General features: G+C 45.8%; 1 protein-coding gene across 1 annotated transcript; it reads left to right on the top strand.

Annotated features, from left to right (window-relative positions):
• Nucleotides 1–15897: 15897 nt before the first annotated feature.
• On the top strand, nt 15898–16510 carry CCDC70 (coiled-coil domain containing 70). Its single transcript, XM_014286173.3, is given in 2 exon segments — nt 15898–16212; nt 16214–16510. Coding segments are annotated over 2 exon segments (612 nt in total).
• Nucleotides 16511–17698: the final 1188 nt, after the last annotated feature.

Genomic DNA, 17698 nt, shown 5'->3' with positions numbered 1-17698 from the left:
CTTGCATTAAGAAAAGGACATCCGCACTGGGGTCAGCCAAGGGAAGGAAAATGATGGTGTTTGATGGCTAACTTTGCATGCCACTGGGTCAGCAAAATGTGTGTGCATGTGCCCAAACACAAGTGCATGCTGGTTTTTATACTCTCCATGATTTAACCCTGCTGCATGGTCACATGTGCTGGAAAAAAGCACTGACCACATGATTACGTGGCTGCCTGTTTTGCATAGCTTAGCAGAGTGACAGGTGAAAGCCTGAGCTCTTCCTCCCTGCTTCATCCCCTGAATGCTCCCATTCTGACCACAGATAACACTGGACAGCAGAGAAGTTTGTATCATGCCTGCACTGCTGCCTGTCCCACACTTGCTCAGTCCAAACTAAGGTTTTATTATATAAAACAGTGCAATTGAAACCTTTGCTTTTCTGGTTTGGCTTTTTAGGTCATGTCTTTCACACACAACATGAGGCTTCAGAGGGGGCTGTGTGCCTCAAGGAGACCCACTGCAGGGTACGGCACTGTGGGAAGACCACCAAATATTAGTAGATCTCTTTGATAAAATAGTGAGAAAGAAGCACTGGAAGCAATGAGACAAAAAATAGGTGCACCTCCCATGCTGATGGCTTGGCACTTCCACGAGCTGTCAGCAACATGTGAAATGGTAGCAACTCCTAGGGGAGGTAATAGACGCAAAATGTGAGGCAGCAGCAGATGCAGATGCAGGGGATAAGATCCCAACTAGAACAGGTTCTGCAACTGTAAAGCAAGGTAATTTCAGAGGGAAAAAGAGGAATTTTGCTAGCGTATCTTCAGGTCCAAGGCTGGAAGCCTGGAAAGTTTTGGTTAGGTGAGTATGGGAGCGAAACAAAGGGTGAGACTACGGCTTTTACTCATTGCACTTAAGCAGGGGTTTATTTAAGCACTTAAACAGGGAACCCAGCTCCTCTGTATCAGTGAAGAGAGTGGGGAGATGCCTTTGAAAGACGTTGATGCTCTCCACTGGTGCTGGAAGAGACACAGCAGGAAGGGACTAAGACATGCCAGCTGAGAGGCCAAACCAGACAACCTGGCCTTATGTGGTCCTGGTTCTTCTTTGCTACAGTGTAAAAAAGCTCCTCCTTCCAGCAGAGAAAGCCACTCTTCCCATGATTGTTCCCAGGCCAGCAGGTATTTCAGTTATCTCTAATGCCACTGCCTCCTTTTGGGGTGCTTTTTCTTGCCCTCTGCAAAGCTCTGAGGCAAGTTTGGGGTTGTCTGTGACTGCTGAGGTTGCACCAAGGTGGTCACACGTTGCAACTTGTGGCCTTCTGGCTTGTGTGCTGATCTTGTGACTGCGGTTGTCACTGGGCTGAGCTGAGCAAAGGAACTCTGTGATGCTGCCACCAAAAGCACAAGCCAGGGCAGTGTCCTCAAACACCGGCTCCTTCTCAGACCAAAAGGGCCTTTTATATCCCCCCATAACACACTTAGGGTTCTTCCACCAGGTGCCTTTTTGGAAGCAGTTACTCTTCACCATGGGTTTTCCTGGCTACTTCATGGTTAGTATGGAGAGGGAAAGGGCCCTGTAGAGATGCTGTCTATCCTGTTCAATTTGTGTTTATTTTCACCCTCTGTATAGGGTGAGTACTTTTGCCACAGGGCTTTCTCCTAATTTGATGACTCAGAAGTCAAAATCAACATGAAAACTGTCTGTCATCTACTACGCTATTTGTTTCTTTTCAAATTGGAAAAGCCTGACTGTTTTCTTAAATGCTGCGCATAATCAGGAATGGTACCTTTTCTTGTATAAATTATCCTTGTGTATTGGAATATAAACAGCCCATGGGAAAGAAATTCAGTGTAGATTTCATTTCTTCTGTTGTTCAAGGCAAAAATAGTGTACTTATCTGCTGAGAAATACTCTGCTTACACAGGGGAAACCGATCATCAATACCGACTTACCAGCATTTTAATGATAGCCTGTAGGGATCCCAGAAATTATAACATTCAATCGTCACAAGAAGATCATGGCAAAAAAGTGATGTAGACCAAGAGTCCCTGTGGTGAGTGCAGCTGGCGACACTTCAGTGTACCATTAAACTGCTTGATTCTGGTGATTCTAAAGGAAAATTTTAAGCACCCTTAGGAAGATATGGGGACTAGAAGTGCAGCAAGTTACTTCGTGCCCAGTCCAAAGTACCCTGGGCTGTGAGACCCAGGAGGTGGCTGCCTCCATCTCCTGGGACAGTCCTGAAGCTGCAGAACTCAGTGCAGGGCAGATGCTGTGAAGCGCTTGAGCCTGCTGACACACGCAAGATCAGACCAGGCGCTTTCTTCTCACCTGCATCACCAAGAAGACGTTTTTGTAGGGCTGTCACAATAAATTACATTGCTGCACGAAGCCTGCTGCTGTGGACGTTTCAATTCCTCAGCTTCTTCCTACAAGGCTGTCTTGCAGAAGGGAGGTTTATATGCCACTGCAGTTTACTTGGCCAATGCCCAAGAGGCAAGGCAGAAAATCAGACTGTCTGCTTCACACTTCTCCTTACTCAGGAAAGTTGATCATAATCTAATCTAGGTCTAAGGAACAGACAGACAAAGGAGAAAAGGTGATGTATAACCTATGGGGAGAGCAACTTTATTGAAGTCTAGTAAGGGATAACTGTGTTGCAGCTTTCCCTCGGTTGGGTTACTCAGGGGGGTCTTTTTTCTGTGTTAAATATGCAACATGCAAGCAGAGCAGGACAACATTGGCCTTGTTTCTGTAGAAAAGGAGGTGAGGGGACACAAAGGTACCAGCTGTGGCTGAGGATGCCTGCAAGTCTCCAGCTCCAGGTGCTGGGGAATAATCCTGGGAAAGTAACAGGAGATGCTCCTTTAGTCTGTAGCCACTGTCCAAGACAGGGTAACGAGCTAGATGTTCTCACCTCATTTGCTTGTGTCCCTGAATCTTCAATTACTCTATCAAGTTCAATCAAAGTCAGCAAATAGATTCACAAGTTATTAGGGGGCACAACCAGTCAGCAAGACCCAAGGCAACAAAACACACACAGTGTGTTTCCATAGGAAGCCAGGCTAAAATGAAACACCGGTGTTTGAAAAATTACTAATGAAATTACTTCCTTAGGGAAGTTTGCTGATTTCCTAAAGGGGAAAAAAAAAAGTTTTTATTGAATGGCATTCATCAGAGATTGTCTCCCACTGGTAATTCAGGAGATGAACCTGTGCGTTGTTCTGTGTAAAGTAAATTTTCCTTGAAATAATAAGTATGTTTATTTCTAAAAAAACAGTCCTCTGTTCCCCTGCCTACCCAGCACAGTAACGAATTGCACAAATTAATGTGAGCAAAATTTACCCATAAGCCCACAATCTTAGCCAGGAAATTCTAGTGCTCTTGAAACTTGCAATAAGAGAAAGTGGAATTACTGAAAGTATAAAAGCCAAAGCCCCTTTTGAGGTCCATGTATTCTTAGTTTATGCCACTACAGAGTGTGCTAGACAAATGTGTAGAGTCTGTAAAATCCTTTGGGAATCCCTGAAAAATGAAGTGGGGAAAAAATGATTAGCTCCTCACACAAGGGCATAATAAAACTACTGAACATTTCTATCTTAATTGTGCTTCATTCTAGACTATAACAGAAAGTTATCACAGCTGAATAAAATGCTAAACTCTCCTAACAGGAAAATGCCTTCTTTAATGTAATAGCAGGAATAAACCTCTCACTTCTGAAATATAGTTGACAGAAAAAAAAAAGGCTAATAACTCATAAAGGTTTTACGTACAATGAAAAAAAAAAGCCAAAGCCTGTAAAGTTGCTGTGCATGAAATATGATAATCTAAATCAGCAGTTTAATTTGCATTTCTGCAAATCAGAGCTAATATTCCCATTGCATACAGCCATAATAAAATGTAGTTGTTTCACTGACAATAGAAGAAAACATTGTTCATTTTCATTTGTTTTTATTTCATTTTCTCACTCATGAAATATTCCTTTTGCTACCTTGTGCATTTGTCCTCCTTAGTTGGAGAACAGCAAACCATACTTAACACAGTATCTGTTCAACAGAACTGAAAATACTAAACCTCTGAAAGTGAGGACCCCAGTCTCTACTTGTAGCCTTAACTCATGGGGAAATAAAATCATATGTTTACTGTAGAGTAATTATAGTGAACGACGAGAAAAGTTGCTGGGGGATTTCAAAACAGGAATACCGCAGACTGCACATGAGTTGGGATGGAGTTCAGTGCAGTGCTGGGATGAGTGGAGATAGAAGCCTTAGTGGAGCTGTCTACACATGAACTTCCATTAGGGTCTGGGAAGAGTGATGGCTTGATCTAGTTCCTAAATGCATCCCGCTTAGGGATATCCTGCCTGGGCCCCGGCCACCAGACCAGAAGGGTGTGAGTCTCGTGGATGTCCCGTCTCATACCTGCCAGCTCTGGACAAATGTCCTGGGTAATCGAGGGCACCTCCAACAGTTCTACAGGACTTTATGTATCTGAACAGTTCTTGCACTGGCTAGGTCTGTGCTGTGACATTGGGCTGGGTACCTACATCGTGTGTAGATGCCTGTATTGCTGACAGCCTCATTTAGTTATCTGCAGCCTGGATCCCAATGCCACCCCTGTGGTCTGTGCAGGCAGGAAAGGCAGGAGTTGGTTAAATTTGTGTTTCTTTTGCTTGCATGGCTGTTCAGGGACAGGGTGCTGGGCCCCCCCATGCAAGGGAGAAATAACCCTCCCCTCTGTGCCTAGGTACATATGTATATTTAGGTAATGCATTCAAATCTCTCTTTGGGAGATGAAATCTTGACTTATGTAGCCCCTCCAAGCCCCATAAAATAGGACTCACCCAACTGTCTCCTGGTCCCCATCACCTGCCCACAAGGTTTGGTCCCAGGCTGCAGATGAGAGGTTTGAAGTGGGAGCCTAGGCTTGTGGGATGCTTGTGGAAAAGGTGCTTCAGCGGCAGCCAGCCCTACAGCTTCTCACAGCCCTGTGTTTCCATGCACAGAGCGTTGCCTCATGGCTGGAGAAGTCATCAACTCAGGACCTAAGCCCGTTGTAAAGAAAACACCTTCTTCAACAATGCCTTTTCCCTCTAGGCCAGTTTCTATTTGAGCAAGAGCCCAAGGGGATTCCCTGGGGACCCTCTTCCTCTAGAGGTCTTCCTCTACAAAGAGGAGGTAATAACAGCTCTCCTGGCAGCTAATGCAGTATCGTCATGGCATAACAAACTCAACATTTGGGGCTCCCTTTGGGTCTGTTAAAGAGCTCTCTGTATCCTGGGCTTCAGGTGCCACAAGACACGATTTTAGATGTAGCTGCAGCAGATGAAAGCTGGGTTAGGAGCCAGCTCATCTCAGAGCTACAGTACCTCCAGCCTCTGGCAGATAGCTGACCAGGCAGACTCACCCGTGCAAACAATCCATTTTGGGTGAAACTCTAGGCCTGTCATTGCTTGTCCTGCTGAGGATCTGTTTCAGGGGTGTGGTGGCATATAGGCCCAATTTTAATTTTTAAATGTCCTGAGGGGTTTGTGAGATGTGACATTATTTGTTTAGGCTGCACAAGTATGTCAGGCCTCACCAGATGGCACTACGCTCACAGGCTGACTCTGGATAGCACAGGGGAGGACAAGGTGTCCAAGCAGGAGGTACAGAGGTGCTCTAGGCACACCAGCAAGTTCACAGTACCTGGCTGGAAAGCTGCAGCTCCTGGTGCACAACCGCAGCATGCTGTAAATGAGGCTCCGTTCAAAAGTGGGGGAAGATGTTGGAACTATGTCGCATTCCCTTGCGTGTGGGGTGGGCTCCAAGTGTCTCCAGCACAGCTCTTGGGGGAAGCACCATGTCCTGTGCATCGAGCACCAGACAGCAACCCCATTCACAAGGTGTCTCCTGTTTTCTTACTCTCTCATTGGGGCAGCACTTCCAGAAGTCCTCTTTGGCTGAAACAAGCGGTAAGGCTCACACAGGTTAGCACGTGAGGAGCAGTGGCTTAGTGCTTTCAGAGCAGGACCTGCCACAGAGCTTTGCTAATGGCCATGTCCCATGGGGTTAATGGGTATGGAGAGGCCTGGACAGAGGTCTCTGCACAGGGGACAGTCCTTGACCCTCTGTTGCATGCACCATCAGGAGATCACCTGTCCTGCACCACAGTGAGCAGTTCTCCAGCACACGGCCAGCTGGCTACAACTGTGCTGTAGCTGCCTGGCCATGAAGGTGTATTCAGCAAGGCCATGGTTGTAACCAGCCACGTCCAGATGCCCTCTGAGAAAATTAGGAAATCAGGGAAAGGCTGAGCAGGCTGGGATGGGACTAAGCAAATACCGTGCTGAGGAGTCACAACGATGCCAAAACACCAGTGCTCGTCTGATGTCAGATGGTTGAGCACTCCCCCCCCCTCCCTCACTGCCCCAGCCCTCCGCACGGTTCCCCTCTACAACAAGTATATTCACAGGCTTCATTCTCGCTCCCCCATTGTTGCAGCACTCCCCAAACTATCAAGCTGCAACAAGGTCTTTTACCATCTCACACCAACATACTCTTCATGCCAGTCCCTCTGCTGCCTTCTCCTAGTCTCCCTTCATCTAGGGCATACTCACTCTTTCTCTCCCTCCTCTCCCTTCCTCGGCTGCTCTCCCTTCCTTGGCTGCCCAACCCCTTAACAGAACCAGCCACAGCTGCACCTTATCCACATCAGCCAACCCACTGCCCCCTGAAGCCAGCCCACAGCTGTATATTATCAATGTTAATTAACCCAGCTTCATTCCTCTACACCCCATGGCACAAACTGAGCAGCTATCTCAAAAGTTGAAATTCTCCGGAAGAAGAAAGCAATTATTTAAAAATTCAGCAGAATCCTTAATTTGTATGGAGAAATAAAGGGTGTGGAGAAGGAGCAGAAGAGATGGGGACTTGAAGCAGAGGTGTTTGATGTGTTGCTGTTAACACTGTGCTGTTCTGCTCTGTATCTGCTTGTGGTTTGTTCTTTGTTTTGGTTTGAGAGTAAGTAGAAGACTGAAACAACTAAGGTGTGCGTATGTCTTGGTCCCTTCTTATTTACAAGCACAAAGGGGAAGAACAGCAAAGAACTTATTTGACGTACATGTTGGAGACGAAAAGTAACACAAAGCTGGTTTTAAGGGATACCAGGTTTGATACAGACTTTGAATAAGGTCCCAACAGGAGCCCAGCACAGAAAAATTATTTCAGTGTGTTTTTGCTCTGAGGTATAATAGAACCTGATTATTCAGTATTTTCTACCAGCCTTCAAAGAGAGTGTGCATATTGGGCCTGAAGTGTTGACTTGCAGTAAATTGTATGCTCCATGCCATTTCTTTGAACTACAGTTGGGGTCACAGGATCCTCAGATCTCTAAGACCGGGACTAAGCAAACAGTGAGAATTAGCTAAGAATAATTTAGGACTAGAGTTTCTATCACCTGTAGACAAATTAGCTAAGAAAGCGTGTCACAATAGGAGTCACAATGCCTCAGGGGTAGGAAAGGTGAGCCAAAGATGGAGTGTGACACTTCTGTTGGCTGTACTTAGCTCTATATAGTAGGGAGATGTGAGCATTAATTGAAAGAAAAAGTCCTTGTCCTTTTTGGGGTCTGCTCAGCTCAAACCCTGCCTGGGTGTAACAGGTACCCATCTGACCCCAGCCTAAAGCATAGAAAAATTATGGTTTGTTGTTTGGTTTTAAAAAAAAAACAAACACTTACCATTCTGTGTGTTCACCTTTGAGGTGTAACAGCAGAGCAACTGCTTTGGAAGATATTCAAAGGGACAGTCCTTTCTGGTTGGTCACTGTCTGCAGCCACAGGTCATTTCAGTGATCTTTTCCTTCAGTACACTGACTACCTCAGGTTACCTACAGCCTGACATTTAGTATTTATTTCCAGGAAAGTTTGCCCACGCTTCACCTGACCTTTTGGCCATTAATTTCTTCCACAGGAGTCATTGATTGCCAATGCTGTCCTTCTATGTGTGCCTGGTTCATTAAGCCATGCAAGATGCCACTTGTTGCCAGCTACAGAAGAGCCCAACACTGAGGTCATGGCAGTCCTGTGATGAGCAGGGCAAGACAGCGCTTATCATCTCTTCTTCCACATGTATTTTGCAGTCTGTTTGGAACACATCAGGGGCTTTACGCTAGTGGAGAAGAATGCAAAGAGCCTTTTCCTTTTAATTCACTAGGCAGTGGATCAGGCTCCAAGTTCTCCATCATCAGTGTGGCAAGTCTATTATTCAAGAACATCAGACCCAGATGAACTGTAATATATACTGAGCTTTTCCCTAATGCACATAAGGCTTTGCTGGTCAGTCTTGGATGGGGACATAGTAGCTGCAAAGGCACTTCTTATCTGATCTTTCTTTATGAGCTGTGAAATAGAGGTGACAACGCACCTTTTTCCCCTCTATTGAATGTCTTATTAGTCTGTTTGGGCTAAATTCTCCAGGGCGGTCACTGTCCTGTTTTGTACAAGCAAGATACAGCCTGAGCGCCAAGGCTGGTGGGATCCCTGTGGGTTACTGTCATGAATAATAACATTAAAAACAGGGTGAGCCTTTCTAATCAACACTGATGACTTAAATTTTTCAGTATTAGGAAAACAGAAATGTTGATATTTGCTAAAAATTGTAACAGATTTTGCTAAAACTTATAGCAACAGTAGAGAAAAAGAATTTCTTTTAAAAAAGGAAAAGACATTAGAAAAGACAGAGGTGTTGGAAATCTGTTTTTTTAGATGAATCTACAGGGTTCAGCTAGCTTAGCCTACTAAGACAAAGTCTAAGAGCATGTAATAAATCTCTAGAAATATACTAGGGAGAAAGAAAATAATTGCTTATAGAAAATAAAAATATTCATTTAGAACAAATGAATATAAATGGGCCATGAAATAGAAGCTGATTTATAACCATCAGAGCAGCAAGGATCAGAAACAGCTTCTCGCTGCCTATAGGAAATGTCTTTATTAGGCTGAGAGGACTATCATCAGATGCACAAGCTCTTCATCTCATCTGAAACAAACTTCAGACCATTGCTCTGAGTCTACATTCATTAAATTAACCAACTCAGGGTCTTGTTTGGGGGTTTTTGGTTGGTTGGTTGGTTTGTTTTGCTGGCATTGATGCGTTTGGGGAGGTTTGTTAAGGTGACCTCTCATTATTTCTGGAGATACATGGCTGTACAGTGTACACAGGATTGTGTGCAGTGGACAGAAGGCTGCCATGGAAAGGCCTCTTTGCATCATGGTACTGCTTTTGTAAGGTGGTGATGTGATGGAGCACCTGTGAGAAGGACACTGAACCTCAGAACTCCATAGGGTTGGGGTTTTTTGCTAAAGCTAAGTCATATGAAATGGGATTGTAACCAAAACTTGGCTTGATTCACCCCTGGAAGGTGCCTGAAGTTCCTTCCATAAAACATATGGCATATATGGCTTATACAGAGCTCTGCTTAAAGTCAGTTAAGATATTTTGAGATACTGTAACTCCTGCCATCTCATTTTCTCTCTGAAAATAATTCCCAAGTCCAAAGATACCTGAGCGCTTGCAGCAACAGCAGGTGGTCCCTCCTGTGCACAGCAACATTTCCAGAAGCGCAAAGGCTCCCTTGAATGATTTTGCTCCACGTGGGCAGAAATTAAAGCCTTTGGAAAGGTGAGGAAATCTGCCCAGACAGCTACAAACACTGGTCATAAAGTAATTGCTGCTGCTCTTTTAGTGGTAGATGAAGGACCACGAGGCAGAGTGGTCACCTGCCCACTTTGAAGACACTGCCCATTGATATGCAGTGGAAATAGCAGTGTCAACAGAAAGCAAAGCCTTTCCTCCCAGCATGGAGCCCTCTCTGGGACAGCAGCAAACAAGTGAAGACACACACACACACACACACACACACACATGCCCGTGCACATACAAATTTAATTGTTGGCATCTAATGGGTGGTATCTAATGATCTAGGTAGGGCATGGGCTGAAGTCCCACCCCTACTGGACTCCTTGGCTGGGATTCAGGTCCAAATTGCAAGCATCAAGATGTTGTTGAGACATCCCAGCTCTCATCAAGGCCAATGGAGAGCTGCTCAGTACAGCCAGTGGGGTTTGTGGTGGGATTCAAGTCCCTGTGAGGCACCATGTGCCTTTGCCCAGCTGAATTGCTCTCCAGACACTGCTGCTGGCATGTAGACACCAGCACCTGGACACCTACATGCAGTCTGGACCTGAATCGCACTCCCCATCTCATGACTTTGGATGGATGTCATGTTAACATGCAGTAAAATGTCCCCTGTGGGCTCCTGTTTGTGAAGCATATGTGACCCTCAGAGTGGAGGCTTCCTCTCCGCACACATCACCCGCCTGCCAGTAACACTGGGGCCATAATCTGAACTGGGACCTGCACATGCTTCTGTGGGATGACCCAGGAGAGCAGGGAGGTGCCAGGACTGCATGGGGCTTTGGGCAAAGCTGTTGGGTGGCACTTTGTCTCCCAGCACCTCTTTGTTTCCCAAGTGTTGCTGCTATGGCAGCAGCTGCCTGTCAAGACCATACAAGATGATTCAGAGGCAAAAAGGGTCCTGGAAATCCTCCTCCAGACACAGAATCCATCCAAATGTCCAAGTCCCAAGAATGGCTCATGCTTTCCTCCCAAGAAAGGGCACTGAGAGCTTCCTGCTCCTTGTCCATCCTTGAAAGGAAAAGCATGGGGGCTTTTAATTGATGTGTCAGAGGGCAAAGTTTTATCCATCTAGTCCTTCCCGGGAAGGTTGCTACTGGTAGCAGCAACATTTAAAGCACTTTTGAGTGAAAACTTTCTCCACATTTTACCAGGAAATTTGTGTTGAAATGGCAAAGAACAAGGAGTTGAAAGCTGAAAGACCTTCCTTGTCCTCTTTGGCAACAGAATTTACTGTGTGATGAGGAAAGAGACTATTGAAGAAAATCCAAAGAGAAAGAAATATAACCTGCTGCTGCAACTCCAGGGATTAATGGCAAGAGCTGGAATGTAAAAAATTTATACCCAAAGTATTTCACCATGTCACTGCCATGTTTATTGTGCTGCTTGCTGCACTTGTATCAGCAAGACCTATTGTTTAGGAAAATAATGTTTTCTTTAAAGCTCAGGAAGTATTTGACTAAATAGTATTTTTTCCACCAGCAGTGTTTGCCATCTATAGTGTCAAACAGGGAGCTATAGCAGGAACATACAGTGCTTGAAAACATTCTGGAGAGAAGAAATAGCCCCTGAAGGAAGGGATGAAGCAAACTGAGAGAAGAAGGAAAAACCTTTCTGCAACCCAAGGTAACCCATTTGCAAAGAGGGAGATATCTCATCTAGGAAGAAGAATAACAAGAGGCTTGCCTGGACAGCAAGACTTTCTTAATGAACAGGATTGTATATATCTGAACTATTCCTATATAAAAAAAAAAAAAATTCTGAACTTTAGACAAGAAACTTCAGAGCTATCCCACAAGAAAAAAGTATTTTGGTAGAAGCTGCTTCTAGGTGAAGTACCGTGGCCTGAAAGAGCCTTGAAACAGAAAAAGCTGGAACAGATTTCCAAGGGATGCTTCCTAGCAATCATGATGCTTTTTAACCTTGGTTTCTCCTACAGTCCTCCTGAAGCATCTCATTCTTTCTGCCTGTCCTCAGTTGCTAGCTGGATAGTTGTTTTTGTCATCGAACAAGCTGGATTGCTGAGATGAATTTGGGTCAAGGCCTCACAGAGAAACCACTGTGACTGAGTGAAGCACTCTACAACTAAACAGAAACTAAACAGCCTTCTCTAAATTTTAACACAATTTCAACAGAAAAATAAAGCATTCTTTCACATCCTGCAGTATCTGGGGATGAGTTGCACTAAATGCATTTATGGTGTATATAATTAAGACATTGCACACTTTCACAGAGAAGAAGCTCGAATGACCAAAATTTCAAAGACTAGGAACACAAATCCAGGTAAAAATGCCTACTATAAAGACAGAATCGATTTTCAAATCCACTAATGCACCACTTCTTCCCAATGAATTTAGTAGGAGCAACCCATTTAAAAGTCAGACTACTCTTCTAAAGCAAGTGTCCAGGTAGACTTAGGATCACAGATTTACTTTTAAAAATCATCTGGTCTTGGTTGTATCTGTGCTCAGCTTTAGTTCCATCACTTGTTTTTCTTCAAATGACACAAGATACAGTAGCACTTACATTGGGTGACAAATTTAGACATACAACTGCAGTGACATAACCTAAGCATGTGTCTAACATTTAGCATAAGTGTTGTTTGTGTCTTCCAGCCAGTTTTCCTAAACCAGGAGGGGAGCTAGTGAGGGTAATATAACCCATGGGTGGGTGTTCTTCAGCAACAACCAGCATGAAAATGAAGCAAAGCACCAGTTGTGGCTCATACTCTGCCAGGAGCCCAGTGACTTCTTCCAGCTCCACTCAGCATCACTTGACTTTTAGTCAATGGTTTCAAACTTTGTGAAATTATGTCACTGGAGGTAACCAATGGATCTGTCACCGGTGGGTGTCAGAGAACCAACTGTCATAAGGACTAAACTTCTGTTAAGTATTGCATGTTTCTGTTACAGAGTTTCAAAATTGATACGTTTTCCAGTGGCATAACCATAATTACTGGATGTCTTTGGGGCTTTATTTTTCTCATGATAAGAGATGGTAAGAGACTGAAGAATAACAAGAGTGATACCAAGTAAAGGCATAATTTTTTTCAATTTCATTTTACATCTCTCTATGAGACCTCAGTCTAGTAAGAAAACAGATCTAAACGAGCATCAGACTTGTTAGCCGTTAGTTCTGGACTCTTAAAAATGTCTGCAGAAACCCAATGAATATTATTTTGATGACAATTGAAAGAGTGTTTGCAGACTTGTGGAACAAAATTATATCATTTAGTCATTTTCTGTAAGATAATAATGATGTTCTAATTGAAAAAAGTACTCTGATATAATTATCCTACATCTTTATAAGCCTGCCTTAGGAGCACAGTAAAAAAACAGATGGGAATATTTTGACCGTACCATGTAAGAAAAGGCTCTCGAAGTTTTATTTGTATCACTTGATGCATGTTCAGGAGACAGACACCTCACAGAAGTAAAATGATTTCCTGATTTGGTCTGCTAACCTTTTTGGGGCAGAATCCAAAGGAGGCTTTATCTACATAAATCAGAGGCAGACTTTGAGGTGGGACTCACGCACACACACGGGTGCCCTGGGCCCTGGTGTGCACTGGGATCTCCCCCAGCTTCCACCTGCAGCTCCCAAAGGATGTAGGTCTCCTAGGCGTTATCTTCTGCTGGGCCACCTGCAGATGGGTTATATATTCCTGAGTGTTTACAATGGCACTGGCTGCTTCTGTTTAGGTACCTGGGTCACTTCCTCCATGTCAGAGTCAAATCTGTTTTCCTAAGGAGTTTTCCAGCTGAAGCCTGGAAGGGCAGGAGGGAAGATGAAACGATTCCTTGTTTCTCCCTGCCCTGGGTTGCTGCTCCTCATGTGTCATGTTTTCAAGAGCAAGTCTTGTGCAAAGAAACCAGTCTGAAATTGCTGTGCAAGGCAGTCTGCCCCCAGGACAGGCTCAGGCTCTGGATCCACAGGGCAGGACAGGACACGATCACCTGTGGTTTCTTTGTGGCTAGCTCTAGGAGATCCCATTCCTGCACACAGGTTTCTGGGACTGTCCTGTCCAACAGTCATCTCTGCACCTGCTACAGCAGCACACTAGCTCTGGCTCTTCAACTCCACTGCAACAGCAACACCAGCGTGTAAGCACCTATGTCCTCCTCCACGTGGCCCTCCGGCTGGTTTTGGGAAGATATCCTAAGGTATAGTCTGAAAGCTGCCTCATCCTCACGTTGCTAATGGTAACACCAGGCAGAGTGAAAGCCCCTCTGGCTGCCCACCACCTGCAGCAGTGCCAGCGCTGGGGCGAGCAGGGCTGTGTCAGAGCCCAGGCAGTGCAGTGGGACACTGGATACCTGCACAACCTACCTAGGCTACAGAAGACCTCACTTAAAATACTAGTAATATGTTCCAGGCTAATGATCATGGCAGAATTAGCTAATCAGAAGCAATAACACCTTCATTTCAAAGAAGAGACAGTGTATTTGCAGTTGTTAACGGGCTGGCAGCCACTGCTGGAGCTTACAGGGATGGCTGGAACTGAACTGCTGTTGCCCTAATTGCTTCCAGCTGCAATCCCAGGGAGCAGAAACTCAGCACATCCAATTTACTGACATTTCTGCTGTGAATGAAGAGGAAATGCCAAGGCAGGAGCCCCACAGAAAGTGCAGGGAGAGCGAAGCCCATGTCAGGAACCTGTTTGGTGAAGGAGAAATGGCTGCTGCTTCAGCAGCTGCTCTGAAACTCAGGTAATAACAGGCTCCTGGAAATTAGTCTTTGGCACATTTACTCACCTAATTTTTCTAGCCTTCTAGGTACATGGTGTGGTACCATTAACCCCACAGATGAAACAGCCCACATGGGAGAGCACACAACACTTCTTTTTGGGATCCTTCTCACATTGAGCAGGGACAAACTGGTCAGCCCAGGAGCTCCATGAGGGTGTAGATGGCTGCCTTCCTCCTTTCCCACCTCCAATCTCCCAGGGAAGCCCCAGCTGTGGAAGGAAGGTTCAGGACTCAGGAAGCAGCATGAGAAGGAAACAGCAGAACTAAAATTCTCCTGTGATCACCCAAAGTCCCCCTGCAGGTCCTGCTGCAGCTTGCCATCCATGAGAGCTCATCCTGGTTGCCGTGAAGGAGTGATCCACTCTGGCCTGTTCAGCAGCTGCAGGGATGGGGAGAGGCAGGAGTTGGCCAGATGCCACTAGAAGGCTCCTTGGCCATATCCAAAATAGCGGCAGAGAGGACAGAGCCCTGCCAGAGCCTGGCCCAGCTTTTGGAGGAGCGAGGAAGCCTGGGATGAGGAGGGTCCGTGCCTCCAGCACAGCGAAGGTGTGATGGCAGTGTCACATGCTGGTGGGCACAGGGGCTTGAGGGGCAGTGTGTTTGCTGGGGCGCATGGGAGCTCTTGCAGCTTGGGCTGTCTGTCCATCCTGTCACCATGCCCTGGAGCTGTCACGCAGGCATGGGGCACTCCCCGCCTTCTCGTTCCTTGCGCAGAGCAGATGCACATTGCCATTAGCTGCACTGCATCCACAAAGGCCCCTGGGGCCTTTCCTGACTACAGCGAGGGATAGGCAGGCTCATAATATATTAATAATCAAGTGGTTTTATTTATAAGGCAACCTGTTCTCTGCTATAGAGCCAGAGGCACTGTGCAATAAGTAATAATAAATCTAATGGAACAGTGTAAATAAGTAACCAGCTTTAATCCTAGCTGCAGAATTATTAGGTAGGTTAGAACAGAAAATCAGATTTTTGTTTTCTCTTTGTTGTTCAAGTTTCACATGATTCTGGGAGCTGTACATTTTTGGGGGTGTCTGTGAAGATGCCGGAGACACAGCCAAGGGTCAGAGAGATGAGAGTTCCTCGAGCACCAGCGGGAAAAGGGCGGAGGTGTCTGTCCTTCAGATTGGGACCCGCTGATCGGGGCTGTGGGAAGCAGCGCAGTGCCAAAGGCTGGTCCTGGTGCAGCCCCACACCCCTCTCCAAACCAGCAGCAGCCAGAGTCACGGTGCGAAAGGACTTGGAGAAATCCCAGCCTTTGCTCTGCATGGCACAGGTTGACTTCCAGGTGCTGCTGCAGATCATGCTGGCTGAGTCTTGGGCAGGGCTTTCATGATAAACATCTTCACTTGTGGTATAACATCGTTTCAAGTCAGCTATGACACAGGTGTGGGTGATGCCACCACGGACACCCATGACTTCCCTCTCTGTTGGGCCCCAGGGCAAGAGGCAGAGGGTCGGGCTGTGTGTCTGCCCTGTCTGTCAGTGATGAGCAGCAGACCCGAGCTGCCATTGCCAGCTATGTCCTGCTCTCCCTACCACACCTCCTGCCTGAAGAAGCTCATCAAGAAGCTGTGGGCTGACAGAGCCCTTCAGTAGGAGGTTCAGAGTTTTCAGGAGGCAGTGAAGAGCTTTTAGGAGAAGATCAAGGGCTTTTAGGAAAAAACCCAGAGATCTCAAGATGGCCATCCAAGCCTTCTGGAAGAGGGAAAGCCCATCTGGGCGGAGGAAGGTGCCTTTTGACAGGAAGAAAAGGCTATTCAGGAGGAAGCCCAAGTCTTCTGGAGGTGTATCGTGACTTCTGAAGGACTATAATGCTTTCTGAAAGAAGGATAAGGATTTCTGGAAAGAAGATCAGCTCCTCTGGGGCAAAGACAGGGTCCTTTTGAACAAGGACAGAGTCCTATGGGAAGAAGGAGAAGTTCTGTGGGCAAACAAAACAGCTCTCCTGGAAAAGGGGAGAGCTCTCTGGGAAGATGAGGCCCTTCAGGAAGATGAAAAAAACCTCAAGGAGTATGAAATGTTGATTTGGAAGAAGGCCTTTGGTCCTGAGGGAGAGGATATCTTCAGAGATGCCACTGTCCACATGGGAAAAGCATAAATTGTTCTGCTAGGCTCAGTCAAAAACATGTGGAAAGCCATGTACACTGATGCTGATACTTCATCTAAGCAGTACTGTGTTTCAGCCAGGTCTCTGAAATAACATCTCCAGTTCTTGGAAAAAAATAAGAGTTGTCATTTTTTAATGCGATTTTCTTTAAAGCCATTGTACTTATGCTTTCAGGACATGATTTATCCTTTTGAGGTCCTATAGCCTGAAGAATTGGGCAAACCTCTGGTTTCCTGGTCTGTCACCAGGAGGCATGCAGGTGAGTAAAGCCATGAGAAGGTGAGGGCTTAATGGCTGAGACCATTTTCTGGAGCTCAGAACAGCTCGCCTAACTCCGTGCAGTTTATATCAACTAAGTCAGTGCCAAAATAAGGCACTGATAAATTATAAGCTTCAGATCCCCCACATTTTAAGAGTGACAGTTAACACTCCTGAGTCTTACTGAGGCAACTTGTGCTGTTCCACCAGGTTTGGGTTTTGACTTCCCATTTAATTTCCTGCGGCTCTTGGGAGTGTGATGGGAATGTTTACTTGCTTGGGTGAGCCCCCTGTATCCACTGCCTGGCTGAGAGCAGCTTTGGAATCAGCCTTGCTGACAGGAGCAGAGGGCAGGGAGAGAAGTGGGAGCATTTACAGGAGTCAGCAGCATGTGGGAAAAGATGCAAGCTCAAGGGAAAGTTGGAAGCAAGCCTCTCAGCAAGGGGGAAATAAATTTAGCACTGTGTATATACATGTGCGTGTAAGAGCCCGAGAGGGTGCACAGAGGGACTAGAATTATTATTCACCTGCTGAGCTCCTCTTGCCAGCGGAGGTACAGGAGCCTCTAGGTGAAAATCCTCAGTAACTGCAGTGCAGCATGTGGTCAACATTTAGCAATATTTTATGTGAGGTGAGTACAGAGGCAGTGCCTTCTGCTGAGTTTGCAGGTTTTCCTTCCTCTTGAGGAACTGAACTTAGATGCTTCACATTTTCAAAGGCTGATGTAAAGGGTGGCCTAGAGGCAAATCTTCGTTTGACCCGCTGTACATCCGGGAGCCGGGGGGACAAGAGCAACAGTGAAAAGTACTCATCTGAGTCGAACCAGGCATTGAATTTTTCTCTGGTATGGTAGCGTTAGTAACTCATTCTTCTTTGATAGGGGATTGAACATCGAAAAGACTCAAGGACACAATGTAAGAA

Source organism: Falco cherrug, chromosome 2, assembly GCF_023634085.1.
Source record: "Falco cherrug isolate bFalChe1 chromosome 2, bFalChe1.pri, whole genome shotgun sequence".
Classification (NCBI taxonomy): domain Eukaryota; kingdom Metazoa; phylum Chordata; class Aves; order Falconiformes; family Falconidae; genus Falco; species Falco cherrug.
This window is presented reverse-complemented; position numbering and strand designations above follow the sequence as displayed.